Source organism: Symphalangus syndactylus, chromosome 19 (genome assembly GCF_028878055.3).
Source record: "Symphalangus syndactylus isolate Jambi chromosome 19, NHGRI_mSymSyn1-v2.1_pri, whole genome shotgun sequence".
Taxonomy (NCBI): domain Eukaryota; kingdom Metazoa; phylum Chordata; class Mammalia; order Primates; family Hylobatidae; genus Symphalangus; species Symphalangus syndactylus.
In genome coordinates this window covers 13428394-13444107 of record NC_072434.2, presented here as the reverse complement: position 1 = coordinate 13444107, position 15714 = coordinate 13428394, and the positions used below count along the sequence as shown (strand labels likewise).

Genomic DNA, 15714 nt, shown 5'->3' with positions numbered 1-15714 from the left:
AACCAACATGGCACATGTATAACTATGTAACAAACCTGCATGTCATGCACATGTACCCCAGAACTTAAAGTATAATTTAAAAAATGGTTAAGATAGTTTTTTTTAAGTACCACCCAAAAAAAAAAAAACTTACTGATTATAACGGGGAAAAGAGTAATTTTACAGAAGAGAAACCTGATAGCCGGCACCTGATTCAAATGATCATGGTTTATTAACATCACCAGTAATGGAATAAATTGAAAACATGTATCACTTGATGGGGTGCAACGTGAAGAACAAAAGTTACTTCTGTGAACCTGCCAAAATGCATAACCTGAATCAAATCATGAGGAAACACCAGATAAATCCAAGCTAAGGGACATCCATCAATAGCGCACTGGTAAATGTTTAACAACAAGCTATCCAGAAAGGAAGAATCAAAAGCCCTGATTTGTAGCCTTTCCATGGAATCAACACTCCCATTATGACCATATCCACATGACATTCTCTTGCTTGCAAAATTTATAAACATTTAACCATCAGCTCTCACAATCTAGTATGAGCCAGCTTCGGCGTATCAGCTTGTACAAAATAACTGGCTGTACTCTCCAACAGTGCCAAGGTCATGAAAATAAAGGAAAGACTGCACAATCATTGCAGAGCAAAGGCAACTGAAGAGTCATGACAACTAAATGCCAACACATGATCCTCGATTGGATCCTCTTGCAATAAAGGATATTATTGGCACACATGACAAAATTTGAATAGGGTCTGTGGATTAGATAACATGGATATGTCAGTGTTACTGTACTGGGTTGAATAGTGGCCCCAAAAAAGATGTATCTACATCCTACCTGCCTGAACCTGTGAATGCAACCTTATTTGGACAAAGGGTCCTTGCAGATGTAATTAAGTTAAGGATCTTGTGATGAGATCATCCTGGATTAGCCAAGTGGGCTCTTAATCCACTGCCAAATGTCCTTATAGAGTCAGAGGAAGAGAAGACACAGACAGAGAGAAGAAAAAGCCATGTAAAGATGGAAAGTAGAGATTGTGACGTAGCCACAAGGAATGCCGGCAGCCACTAGAAGCTGGAAGAGGCAAGGAAGCACTCTCCCTCAGAGTCTTTGGGGGGAATGTGGCCCTGCCAACACATTGATTTCAGACTTCTTGACTCCAGCACTGTGAGAGAATACATTTCTGTTGTCTTAAGCCACCCAGTTTGTGGTAATTTGTTATGACAGCCCTAGGAAACTAATAAATTCCCTCATTTTGATGACTGTATTGTGATTATGTGGGACAGTGTCCCTCTGTGTAAGAAATGAACACTAAGTATTTGGGGGAGATGGGACATGAGGTCAGCAATGACCTCAATTACAGCTATTACCCTCAAATGGCTCAGCAGAAAAAAAAAATAGGTTGTGTGTACTATTCTTGCAACTTTTCTTTAAGTTTGAAATTATTTCAAAAGCAAAAAAAAAAAAAAAAGACCCCATCCTGGGAGTCTAGTGACTTGGAGGACGTATGAAATTGAATTCTGTGGGGCTTTTTCTGGGTTCTTCGGAGATCCCCTTCAAGAGACACCACTGCTGCCGCCCATTCCCCCTGCAGTTCCCTTTGTGTGAACAATGCCTTCTCCAGCTCATTATTTTCAATTCAGCTTTCTCCTCAGTTCCTAGGCTTCAATCAGCCCAGCCCACTTGGCCCAGTCTACCCCACCATCCCTGGGCAGGTGACCCCAGGGCAGCCCCCATCCACAGGATCCACATTGGGCCTCTGGGAAACCAATCCTTGGACTACATGGTTGATGCCACAATGCACTCAGCTTTTTTCTCAAGCAAGGGCAGTTTCAGCCCTCCCTGTTGCCTTTAGACTTTAGATGTGAGTCAAATTCCAGTCCCTGAACTCCAGGGGACATATTAAAAGTTCTCCAAATAATGCTGTTGAGGCCCCTCTCATATGGCTTAAGAGGAGAGGGATGAAACTGCCCTGAGCGTCAGTGGATATAGGCACAGGACACTGAGAACTCCCTCTTATCCAAGGGTGATTTAGGCTAGGCACGGGTGATTAGGCAATGCAGGCAGAACTGGTTTGGGCCCACCCTTCAAATGTGGATGTTCTTCAAATCTGTTCTTTTATTCTTGCCTTAGAAGATGTGCTGATACTCTGAGACTTTAGGAAGAACTCCATTTCACATCCTGTCAACAGGCCCCATACCTGCATAGAAATATTCTTGCCAAAGTCACCTTGTGAAATTTAGTAAAAGTTTTATCTTATTTATCTGTGTTACATTTTTGTGCTGTTTCAACACCAAATGCTCTTTCCTAGTGATCAGCCAAAACTTTGCCCTGGGTTTTCTCTGGCCACCTTAACTGTCCCCTCTCAGTCTCTTAGGTTTCTTGGCAATTCTCCAACCTTAATTGTTGGTTTCCTCAGGATTTTTCTATCCTAAACCCTCTTCTCTTTTCACTCAACACACTTTCCCTGGATAAATCCATTCATTCCATTGCTTCAATTATCACTGGATTGTGGGATGTCTCAATACTTATGATGACACCTCAGGTCTTCTGGGGTATGGAGAAGATAGGTGGATTTATCTTGAGAGCCCAACTCAATCCAAACAACTAAAGAGTTTAGATCATGAGGGTCTCAACTGAGGAAGGATTTTTAGGAAGAGCTGGGAAAAATGGGGGGCAGGATCCCAGATGACTCTCTGGCCTTGAAGCCATTTAGGCCTGATGTACCTCAAATTTGGGCTCATTCATTTGCCTGGGGTTGCTCTAAAAGTGTGAAGGCAGGCAGGAATGAAGTTTTTCAATCCTTGTGCACTCCCTTCTGAGCAATCAATTAGAGCAGTCTAAAATCCACCTTTGAATTGGTAATCATTTCAAAATCTCAGCAAGGCAGTTAGGGATGGAGGATAGAGAGAGGATGAACGAAAGCACGTAGGCCTCCTTTTGACCTCTTCTATTCGGCTAACAAGCCTCAGTGCATGGCTTCTTTGCCAGCTCTCTGGCTCTTGCTGTTTCTACAGTGGCTGAGTCCCAGCATTTCTGGGACAGAGCTAGTTACAAACATTCTGTCCCACTTATCATCATGTCTGCCTTCATCCTTCTAAGATTCTGTGTCCCATATTTTGCTTCAGAAAATATAGTCACCATAGCTCTGTTTCTTTGTGTTCTAAAACTTCCCAGAAAGCTAGCTGCCATCTTTCTCTTCTGCTATGATGGCCCCACCCTCCCACGTAAGCCAAAACTTAACCTTGGGTAGAAACACTCAGCCTTCCGACCCCCTCAATTCCACGACTGCTTCATGCATATTAGAACAGTACATTTATTTACTTATTAATTTTGTTGAGCACATACACTGGCACATTTAAAAAAAAACTGGCAGTCTAACAAGTGGATCTCATAGGGTGCAATCAGAAAACAAGTTGATTCTTTCCTCCCACTGCCTGTTCAAACCTGTTCTGTGTGCAGGTCCTCCGTGAGCCTGGACACGAGCTAGGGCAGATGGCAATACTTTTCTGGTTACTCCAGGTTAATAAAAAATCCTATGGCTGCCTCTAGTCCCCAGAACAGTATCATTTCCAAATAGGTAAGATGTCTAGTCACGTGCAATTTAACTTTAACCAAAGCTTCTCCCCTTGCTAAGCTGGAACCTGCTGTTGGTAAGAAATGTGTTTGTTCTTTCCTCTCTTTCCCAACCTCCTCCCCACTCCCTGACCCCCTGTAGCCTGTCTCGGGTTAAAGCAAAAGGGAGAATGCAGGGAAGAGGATAGGAGTAGGAAAGGTCTCATTTGGCTGGCACCCAGCTAATACATTGGTCTTCTCTTGACATTCAGAACGCATGCTGTCTGACAATTTGGTGGATGATCAAATCTGACTCCTGCATTGCATGCTTTTGTGGATTCTTTGGAGGCCCTTTCTGGAATTCTAGTAATTCTTCTTGTGGTTTGGGCAGCAGTTGCTTATGTTATTTCCTTTGGGCCCTGGGAATACAGTGGGAATACAAGAGAATACACTCACCACTTCAGGCTGTCCTTTTGGGCAGAATTGGAAATGGCTCCAGAAGAGAAGGGATGAGTCCTGGGACAAGGCCCACAGGGTGGTGAGCAGAGTGTGGGCTGGATTTCAGGTCCACCTACAAGGGAGAGTTTTCATAGGTGTGACACAATTTGGGCTATGCAATGGCTTTGCCCATAGCCACGGCCTCTCAGATTGAGTCAGACCCCAGTCCTCCTTGTTGCTCATCAAACTCTTTGGGACAAGCTCTCTGAGGTCTCTTTGAAGTCACTCTCACAAAGACTGATGTGAGGAAAATCCCCCACCCCTTCTTTTTCGAAGATCAATGAGACATTGCTAATTTCTTCTCCCTAACTCCTATCCTCTCTGGCCTCCCAGTGTCAGCCCCTTTATTTCCTTGGGATGTTTGTTTGTGTTTCCATGTTCCCTGTAAGTGCACAGGTGGTCTGGAACCTCCCTTCAGAATGTGGAAGACTTTGCCAATTACTGTGATGTTCTCAGCCTTTGAACCTCAGCTGAAACGAAAGCAGAAAAAGTCAAATTTTAACATCCTGTTACATGTTGTTTACTCCATTCTGACCAGGCTTTTGACTCATGGAACCTTTTTTAAAAAATAAAAATCTAGATTTTTAGAGGGATTTTGCCCTTTTCAGCTTTCTGAAACTTCTAAATATGGTTTACATAGAGCAGAATGTAGGGGTTTTCTCACACAAGCTAATCAGCATTATGTGGAAAAATGTTTAAGAACATACTTGTTAATAGAAATAGACTTTAATTAAATGCACCAAGGTTGTTTGGGAATGGAAGATTTTTCTCTCTTCTCTTCATTTTTTTTTCTGCTTTTTTTTTTTAATATATGTTCCAGCTTCCTTTGGTGAGCCTAGACTGGTTCACAATCCTTATCTGCAATTCCAAAATCCAAAAAGCTATGGGAAAAAAATGGAAACAATAATAAAACTCCAAAAACTAAAGATTTTCTTTTCATAATTAAATCTACCTAATGAATTTAACCTGAACTGAAGTGAGGCTACGTAAATCCTTTCTTTATCTCAGTATGAACTTTCCAAGGTTTTAGTGCAGAAATAATAACATGCTGTCTTACAGGTTGCCTCCTCCAACCCTACTGCAGATGCGATGTAATATCTATTAATGCCCATATCACCATCTAAAATCCAAAAACAAATTAAAATTCCATAATACATCTGGCTCTAAGAGTTTTGGATAAGTGTTTATAAGTCTGTACTTTTGTAAAAGAAAAAATGCAATAAACTTTGCTATTATTTTCCTTGTCTAACTAGCTTCTCACTGCCTATCTAACTCTGGCCTCTAATTTTTGTATAAGCCATTCTTCCACCTCCCTGGTCCTTCATGTACTTCCTTTCATCAAGCAGAATTTACAACCTACCTCCTCCAGGTGGAGTTTCCTGATAGTCCAATATCTTTCTTCACCTAAACATCCAGTTTAGATTTGAAACACATGTTTTCCTTAGTCATGCCAGTTTGGGTTTTAAAGAGACTTAATTCATAATACAGTGACTGCTCACCCAGCTGTCATTGTGGGACTTTAGCCTCTTCCAAAGACCTCTCCCCATTTCTTTCAGGAGTTCCTAGATGATGTCCAACAAGCTTAGGCCACCATGCCTTTCCTGCCCCACACTCATTCTCAAAACCCACTATGAATATCATTTATGGATAAAGCCACTCTTTCCTACTGAACTCTTTAGCACAGTCCTCTACTCCATAAACAGACTAGAAGAATGGGGGGCAGAGCTCAAATCTGCAGGTTAATGGTCCTTATTTGCACATGGTCCTTATGTGCATTGAATTTGAGTACTGGCTTAAACATTTACAGATCAATAGCAGGTCACAAAATCTGAGAGATGTCAACAACAGCTATAGCCATATGTTATTATGTTACAGTGTGCCTCATGCATAGTCTTCATAATTAAGGCTAATCGTTTTTCAATAGTCTTTGTCCAACCTTATATGCTTGCATAATAGTTCATTTTTTTCACCAATTAAAAGTGGGCGGATCACGAGGTCAAGAGATCAAGACCATCCTGGCCAACACAGTGAAACCCCGTCTCTACTAAAAACACAAAAATTAGCCAGGCATAGTGGCACACACCTGTAGTCCCAGCTACTCAGGAGGCTGAGGCAGGAGAATCACTTGAACCCGGGAGGCATAGGTTGCAGTGAGCCAAGATCGCGCCACTGCACTCCAACCTGGCAACAGAATGAGGCTCCGTAAAAAAAATAAATAAATAAATAACCAAAAACATTTTTTAGGCTGGGCACGGTGGCTCATGCCTGTAATCCCAGTACTTTGGGAGGCCAAGGCAGGAGAATCACTTGATGCCAGGGATTTTAGGCCAGCCTGTGCAACATAGTGAGACGTTGTCTCTACAAAAAATAAAAAATAAATTAGCCAAGCACAGTGGCATGCATCTGTAATCCCAGCACCTCAGGAGGCTGGGGTGGGAGGATGAGCTATGATCTCACCACTGTGCTTTAGCACTTCAGCCTGGGTGGGTGACAGAGTGAGACCCTGTTTCTAAGAACAACAACAAAAAAACTTTTTTAAACCATACATGCATCCATGTCATGAATTTTTCAGGTGGTCTTCTGACATATCTGGCTCCTTCACTACTTCTCTCCTTTCTTCTGCTTTCACTTTCTCTCTTCTCTTACTTACCTCCTTCTCCTACAAAACCATTTAGGATTCTTCTATGTACCTTGAGCATAACCTGAGGCATAACTAAGGATAGGCAATGTGATGCATGAGCTCCATAACTGGTATAAAAATAACTGCTCTAGGAATTCAGACTATGACTTCGCAGGATATCTTGCTTCTGTATCTCTGTTGCCACCTAAACAAACACATTAAATGTCATAGTCAATATCTTTATTGTCATCTAGGGGTGTGTAGTGGGCTGAATGGTGGTCCTCCCCCAAAAGATATATCCACCTAGATCCTGTGAACATGACCTTAAGTGGACACATAGAAAGTCCTTGAGGATGTAACTAAGATCTCAAGATGAAATCATCCCCGATTATCTGAGAGGCCCTGAATCCAATGACAAGTGACCTTATAAGAAGAGTAAAAGTCACAGACAGAAGAGAAGAAAGTGATGTGAAGATGGAGGCAGAGACTGGAGTTGCCAGCACAACTCAGCTCCAACTGCCAGCAGACACTAGAAGCTAGAAGAGACAAAAGAAGGATTCCCTGCTATAGCTTTTCGGGGGAGCATGGCTATGCTGATAACTTGGTTTTGGACTTCTGGATTCCAGTACTGTAAGAGAACACATTTCTGTAGTCCTACGCTACCAAGTTTATGGTAATTTGTTACGGCAGCCCTGGGAAATGAATACAAAGGGACTAGGAGTGACTAGCCCTGTTTATTTATGGGTATCCTCATCTGTCAGCTTAGAAGTGAAAATAATACTGCTATTCATAAATTTTGCCTATTTTGGACTCGACTATCAAAAGAGAGAGAATCCTCACCAACGCAGGAAGAACTGGATTTAACACATGGCTCCTGGAAAACACTCATATAAAGAACAGTGGCTTCTGTAGAGGAAGTACCACCTAGTGTTCAAGAGTGTGGGCCACTAGAGTCAAATTTGAATCCTGGTTTGAATCCTGCTTCTCCCACTCATTAACCTTGAAACTTTGAGCATTTATCCTTTAGACCCTACACTGGCACATAAGAGCTAAATAAATGTTAGCTCCTATTTAGCTCAATTTCAGAGGTTATTGTGTTTGCTCCATATGCTTGCTTATTTTTGTAGAATACTTGTCTCCGCTTACTTATCCCTCTCCATGGCTGAAATGGCTACCCCAGTCCCAACCTTACATGACCTTTTCATTCAAAATCCAACAGCAGCAATCAGAATCTTTTAGTCACTTATTTCAATTTATTGAAAAAGAGACCACGATGTGTGTTCAAGCCAGTGTGCATATTCGTGATAACTGGGCCAACCTTCCATGGCTAGAAAGATAAAGGCTCTTTGAAGGGGATGAGGGCAGGAAGGCCATGGCAAGCATTTCTAGTACACTGTAGCTTTTCACATTTTATATATTCCAACCTATTTATGTCTTTCTTCATAGTATACGCCTCCAATTTCATGCTTTTAAAAGTATCTCTAACTTTGAGATTAGAAATTCACCCACAGCTTATTTTAGTTTTTTACTTTCCACATATACTCTGTGATCTAATTTGAATTTATTTATTAGAATGGCACTTTTTTTCTCCAAGTAACTAGCTATTTGTCCCAACATGATTTTTTGAATAGCTCATACTTTTCTCACCAATTTGAATACTAATACTGCTAACAATAATAGCATTTTCTGAGTGCTTTCTATGTGCCAGAGTTTGTGCTAAGTATATTACATGGGTTACTTCAGCTTGGTTATATTATTATCCACATATTACAGCTAAGAATTGGCATACTTGGGATTCACACCTGGGTCATCTGACTCTAGAGCTCATACTTTTAATTATTATGCTATTCTGATAAGTAATGTGGATCTATTTTTGTCTCAAACAATAAGGAAAATTATTGACATAACTGGAAGTCCAGATGTAGGGCGGGCTTCACAGTTGACTTGGCTGAAGCTCAGTGTCCCCGTGATTCTCTTGGCTCTGCTCTCTTCCATGTGTGGCTTCATCCTCAGGCTGACAATGAGATAGCTGCAGCAATTCCAGCCCCCATATCAATGCACAAAAATGTGTCGGAAGAAGAAAAAGAGGATTGCTACTCTCAGAAACTCTTCCAGAAGAACAATAACTTTTTGAGACACTCCAACAAAATTTTCTTCAAGTCTCATTGGTCCAAAATGAGCCACATGGCCATTCCTGTATCAATCATGAGTAAGAAGAATGGGATAAAATAGATTACATAAGCTCACACCTACAGTTAGGAATGATGTCAGCTTTCTTTTGGCACATGGGCTGCATAGAAGTGAGGATAACTATCAATAAGAAGTAAGTTCAGCTCTCAGATACAGAAAACCTAAAATAATAGTGGATTCAATAAGTTAGAATTTAGGCAGGGCATGGTGGCTCATGCCTGTAATCCCAAGACTTTGGGAGGCCGAGGCAGGTGGATCACTTGAGGTCAGGAGTTCAAGACCAGCCTGGCCAACAAGGTGAAACCCTGTTTCTACTAAAAATACAAAAATTAGCCAGGTTTGGTAGCTCACACCTGTAATCTCAGCTACTCAGGAGGTTGAGGCAGAAGAATCACTTGAACTTGGGAGGCAGAAGTTGCAGTGAGCCAAGATCATGCCATTGCACTCCAGCCTGGGCAACACAGCAAGACTCTGCCTCAGAAAAACACACACACACACACACACAAGTAAGTTAAAATTTAAATCAGGTCTGAAGGTAGGCAGTATAGGGCCAGTATAGTATGGCAGCTCCATGGTCACCCAGGTTCCTTCCTTCTATCTAAACTATCTAAATGTTTTGCCATCTCAACAAGTGGCTTTTACCTCATGGTCCAAGACAGGTCTGGAGCCACAGCCACTACATCCACCTTCAGACACCAAGAAGGACAAAGGAGTGGGAAGGAGAGACTAGCTTCTCCCTTTAAGGATGTGTCCCAACATTGAAACCAAAACTAAAGATACAACAAAAAAGAGAAAACCACAGGCCAATATCCCTGATGAACACAGATGCAAAAATCCTCAACAAAATACCAGCAAACAGAACTCAACATTTTAAAGGATCATTCATCATGATCAAGTAGGATTCATCTCCAAGATGCAAGGATGGTTCAACATAAGCAAATCAATAAATGTGATACATCATCACATCAACAGAATCAAAGACAAAAACTATATGATCATTTCAGTAGATGATGAAAAAGCATTTGGTAAAATGCAACATCCCTTCATGATAAAAACCCTCAACAAATTGGGTATAGAAGGGATATACCTCAACATGATAAAGGCCATATATGACAAATCTATAGCTAATATCTTACTGAACAGGGAAAAATTAAAAGCCTTTCCACCAAGATTTGGAACAAGACAATGATGCCAACTTTCACCACTTTTATTCAACGTAGTGCTGGAAGTTCTAGCCAGAGTAATTAGATAAGAGAAAGAAATAAAGGGCATCGCAGCTGGAAAGAAAGAAGTCAAAAACCTCACTGCAACTTAACAAAGAGAGATTCCTTCCTCTCAGGTGATAGTTTAGGGCTGCTTTTGGTGGACTTACATGATGTCTTCAAGAATCCAAGGTCATTCCACATTTCTGTTCCACTATAATTAACATTAGCTTTTCCTAAAGTTCACAAACTGACTGCTACAATTCCAGCCATCATATCTGAGGTTCATTAGGAGGAAAAGAGAAGGTCAAAATGTAAAAGTTGCATGCCACCTGAATCCATCTAATTTATCAGAAATCAATATCTTTCCTAGAAACCTCATCTGTTAGATTTCTCATTGACCAGAACTATTACGTCGCATGGCCTATTAGGGCAAGAAAATCTCAGGGAGATGAGCATTTTAAAATGATTACGTTGCTGTCCTGAACAAAATCAGACTCTATTATTAAGGAAGGAGGAATGGATATTGGGTAGATAACACTGTTTACTAACATTTTCCATCTAGAATATTTTTTGCTATATGATATAAAACAAAGAATTAATTTTTTCCAATTAGTTAACCACCTTTCTCAGCATCTTTATTAAATAACCCATCCTTTCTTCATTGGTTTGACATACAACATATTATATTTGAAACATACAGAAGTTCCAATTCCAATAACTGCAGAGTGGCACCTGAAAGACCATCCTTCCCCAGATTACAAATATAAACTTTTGACAAAATATCAATGACAACCATTGAAAGCACTGGAGATTAACCAAGAGCAGATAGAAAATGGAGGGTTATTGACACTTGGAAGAAGGAAATGACAGCAGGTGAGTTTCTCAATTGTATAGCTTTATGCCTAAGGGCAGCCCCAATCAGTGCCATATCTGGGATAGAAACCTGCCATCTTGCCAACATGAATAGCTAGAAGGAAGAGGTTGGGGTTACCGCAATAGCTGGAATGCAAAGGGGATATGCTGGAAAGGAGAGTCACAGTGGAGAAACACTGAATCCTATACATAAGCTCTGTCCAAATCTCTAGTTGTTCTCTGAACAATGCATGGGCAACACAGAAACCAAGCAGCCAAGTTAAGATTCAAATAATTGAACAGAGATTTCAGCTGATACTTATTACAAGAGACAGAGTTTCACCCAAGTTAACTGGCCACTTAAAAAAAAAATCAACACTCTTTGGAGGAATGTGACAGAATCCAGGCACCCTGCAATGTATCATTCACAATATCCAGGATACAATACAAAATTAACACCCATACAAGAATAGTAAATATGACCCATACTTAGGAGGAAAGGAAATCAATAAAGATCAATCTTAAAATTACCCAAATTCTGGAATTAGCAGACAATGGATTTTAAAGTAGTTGCTATAACAATGCTCGGTAAAGACTGTAGGGTCTCAGGTCACTTCTACTCTCCTGTCCTAAAAAGGGTATTAATAATAGTTTATCCTATTAGGCATATGTCCACATATCCTCCAAATAACTTGAGTGAGAATTAACCAGTCTGGTGAACGTTTTTTTTTAAAAAGCAGCTTTGGGTAGAAAAGCAAAGACAGGATTTTGTTTTTTGTTTTTTTGAGATGGAGTCTCTCTCTGTCACTAAGCTGCAGTGCGGTGGCACGAACTCAGCTCACTGCAACCTCCGCCTCCCAAATTCAAGCGATTCACCTGCCTCAGCCTCCCGAGTAGCTAGGACTACAGGCATGCGCCCAGCTAATTTTTGTATTTTTAGTAGAGATGGGGTTTCATCATGTTAGTCAGGCTGGTCTCGAACTCCTGACCTCAAGTGATCTGCTCGCCTCGGCCTCCCAAAGTGCTGAGATTATAGGTGTGAGCCACCACACCTGGCCAGGACAGGCAGTTTTTTAATCCCTTTGTAAGGAAAGTAAAATATACCCTTTCCATTGTCAACAGGTCACTGAGTTGGCAGAGATCACTTGTCAAACTCTTGGATCCCCAGCACTTGGTTCAGAGATGGAAGAGTTAGCAGCTGTGGAATTACATGGCCCTTTTGTAGCCCAGCTTGTTTATCACCCTTACTAAAACCCTAACAGTCCCTCTTCAATGAAGGCTGTCTTGCAGCCCAATCCCACCCTATGCCTTCGAGACCTTAATGTTTTCAAAATTCAACACAGCAGTATAACTTCCACGGGGAATATAGAGAAACTAAGACTCAAAGGGGTAAAAGGACACCATAGGAGTTACAAAGCCTACTACAGATAAAGATCAGCTCTGTCAGAAGCTGAAATGGGCAGCCTTATTAACCCATTTCTTTAATCTATCATTTAGGGAAAGTGGCTTATCCAATGGTTGCTGCCTATTCTGCAAGCAAGTTTGCTTTGGATGGGTTCTTCTCCTCCATCAGAAAGGAATATTCAGTGGCCAAGGTCAATGTATCAATCACTCTCTGTGTTCTTGGCCTCATAGACACAGGTAAGGTCAATACTTTGTGTTTTTTTTTTAATTATTATACTTTAAGTTCTAGGGTACATGTGCACAACGTGCAGGTTTGTTACATATGTATGCATGTGCCATGTTGGTGTGCTGCACCAATTAACTTGTCATTTACATTAGGTATATCTCCTAATGCTATCCCTCCCCCCTCCCCCCACCCAACAGGCCCGGTGTGTGATGTCCCCCTTCCTGTGTCCAAGTGTTCTTATTGTTCAATTCCCACCTATGAGTGAGAACATGCAATGTTTGGTTTTTTAATACTTTGAATAATGACCTGCAGATGAACTGTCTGCCTTACCATTGTGGATAAACAAGGGTGCTGAACTCCCTGACCTCACGTGTAATGCACTAAAAACAAACCAGTGCAGAAAGCACTAGGGCATTTCTGTCACTAGTGGAGGCTCTGGCTACTCTTTGACTCTCCTTTCCATTTTGATTACCAAGGTGGCTGGGTCTCACCACATTCATCACTTAACCCTTTGCTGAACACCTTATGTCCTCATGGACACTCAACGGCCATTACGTTTCTATATGAGACTTATCAAAATACAAGTCTGTTTTTCTTAAAAGCAGCACCAGTAATAAGACACACTGGTATCATGAACTATTTGATGTGATGTGCTAAGAAGGACACAACATCATTTTTGTGGTGTTCTTGCCAAAATACATGACCCCACTCCAATCATAAGAGAACAATGCACAAAACCAAATCAAGGAACATTTTATAAAACATTTGGTCAGTATTCTTCAAAAGTGTCAAGGCCATGAGAGACAAGGAAAGGCTGAAGAACTGTCACAGATTGGAAGAAAAATGGGAAGAAATTCCTACTAAGTGGAATTCTGGATAAGATCCAGGAACATAAAAAGAACATTCATGAGAAAATAAGGTCTGTAGTTTAGTTAATATACTGTATCAATTCTATTATTATACCTGTCCTAAATCATTGTGCAATGGTTATGTGTGATGTTGCAACCAGGGGGAGCAGGTGTAGAATATAAGGGGGTACTGCCTACAATTTTTACAACTTTTCTGTTAAGTCCAAATACAAGTTTATCTAAAACATGTGGCAGATATTAAAAGAAAACGCTCTTTGAAGAGTAAGTGAGCAACAGTTAGAGAAATAGAGAGAGAGACCGAGACCCAGGGGGAAACAAGAAAGGAATGGAGATAGAGAGAAGTTGTGCAAGATGGACATGAAAACTTGGAAGGGGAGAGAAGTGAAAGTGGTGACAAGGGAGCAAAAGCCTGGATTCTTGTGTATCTCTTCCTTTTACAAGACAGTAAGTCATTATCATACAGCACTCTGGTTTTGCCCACTGGCACTTCCCATTAGCTACTGAGTCATTATGAGACTTCTGTCCTCATTCTGCTCCCCCGTATTACTTCTCCGCCTCCAACCAAAATACCCAAGAGAGAAGCATGATTCAGATCTCCCAAGTAATCACCTCTAACTGCTCCCACCAATCTCCATCCAGGAAGGCAAGGCCCATATTAACACTAAGGCCTCTCTTTGCCCAACAGACTCTAACATACCTAGTCTCTCCATGTATTCCCTATAGCGCCTGCGAGGCTTGCAGAGCAAACACTGCCAAAAGCCCCTGACAGCTAAGTGGTTGATGTCTCCAGGCCTTCCATCACGTAGACTGTCCTAGTTAGATAACCCTACTCTTCCCTTGTCATTCTATAGAAACAGCCATGAAGGCAGTTTCTGGGATAGTCCATATGCAAGCAGCTCCAAAGGAGGAATGTGCCCTGGAGATCATCAAAGGGGGAGCTCTGCGCCAAGAAGAAGTGTATTATGACAGCTCACTCTGGACCAGTCTTCTGATCAGAAATCCATGCAGGAAGATCCTGGAATTTCTCTACTCAACGAGCTATAATATGGACAGACTCATAAACAACTAGGAACTCCCTGAGGGCTGGGCATGCTGAGGGATTTGGGGACTGTTCTGTCTCATGTTTATCTGAGCTCTTATCTATGAAGACATCTTCCCAGAGTGTCCCCAGAGACATGCAAGTCATGGGTCACACCTGACAAATGGAAGGAGTTCCTCTAACATTTGCACAATGGAAATGTCATAATAATGAATGTCATGCACCGCTGCAGCCAGCAGTTGTAAAATTGTTAGTAAACATAGGTATAATTACCAGATAGTTATATTAAATTTATATCTTATATATAATGTCATAACTAATACAATATTAATTATAATAAAGGCCACATAAACTTTATAAATTCATACCTGGTAGCTATAACTTGAGCTTATTCAGGATGGTTATCTTTAAAACCATAAACTGTACAAATGAAATTTTTCAATATTTGTTTCTTATTTTATGGTCTGAACTCTTTATCTGTTCCTGAGTGGAAGAAATCACCCTAATCTTTGTTTGGTGGGGAATATTGTGTCTTTACCTTTTCTGTGTATTTCTGATATTCTTCATATTATTGCATATTGCTCCTCTGGGAAAGAAGACACCTAGGCATAAGGAACTAGGGCAAACCCAGGGAAATGGAGGTCCCAGAAACTTGAGACACAGACCCAATGCCCGTTTACTGCTCTCAGAGGACATCAAGCATCTGTACTTTACATGTGAGCACTAAACTCTACATTGAAAGTTTGGAGAGGAGGAGTTGGAGTTCAAATTCTGCCACTCACTCATTTAGACATTTACTCATTCAACAAATATTTAGTAAGCACTTATTAGGCATCACCTAACTATGATTAAACGGGAAACAAAACATCAGCAAGATGAACAACTCAGCAAAGCCCTATATTGATCAGGGCCCAAGAAGTAAGAGATGACACCCTCAAATTGGGTAATTTTAGTAGCATTTAATAAAAAAAGGGGCAAGGCACAGGGAAATCACAAAAGACAGTGATATCTCAGGGTTAGTTGCAGCTGTTTCCACCATAAGTCCCACAGGGACAAGAGAAGAGACCTGTTACAAAAACCTCAAGATGTGAAGACCTGTGTGGAGAGTACCACGTGGCAGGTGCTGTGACATTTAGTTAAGAGATGCAGCCAGCCAGCCAGGCACTGTGGCTCACGCCTGTAATCCTAGCACTTTGGGAGGCTGAGGTGGGTGGATCACGAGGTCAAGAGATTCCGACCATCCTGACCAACATGGAGAAA

General features: G+C 41.2%; 2 protein-coding genes across 3 annotated transcripts in view; one reads left to right on the top strand and one right to left on the bottom strand.

Annotated features, from left to right (window-relative positions):
* The window catches only part of HSD11B1 (hydroxysteroid 11-beta dehydrogenase 1), a 48971-nt gene extending 33967 nt beyond the window's left edge, over positions 1-15004 (top strand). Inside the window, exons 6-7 of the mRNA XM_055235166.2 lie at positions 12414-12557; positions 14267-15004. Coding sequence (XP_055091141.1) covers positions 12414-12557; positions 14267-14484 — 362 coding nt within the window. The 3' untranslated portion in view covers positions 14485-15004. The remainder of the gene's footprint in view (positions 1-12413; positions 12558-14266) is intronic.
* LAMB3 (laminin subunit beta 3) overlaps positions 1-15714 on the bottom strand; it is a 207982-nt gene that overhangs the window by 144132 nt on the left and 48136 nt on the right. For both annotated transcript variants that reach the window (XM_063613110.1, XM_055235153.2), the window contains exon 2: positions 4008-4122. The gene's annotated coding sequence lies outside the window, so the exon portion shown is untranslated. The remainder of the gene's footprint in view (positions 1-4007; positions 4123-15714) is intronic.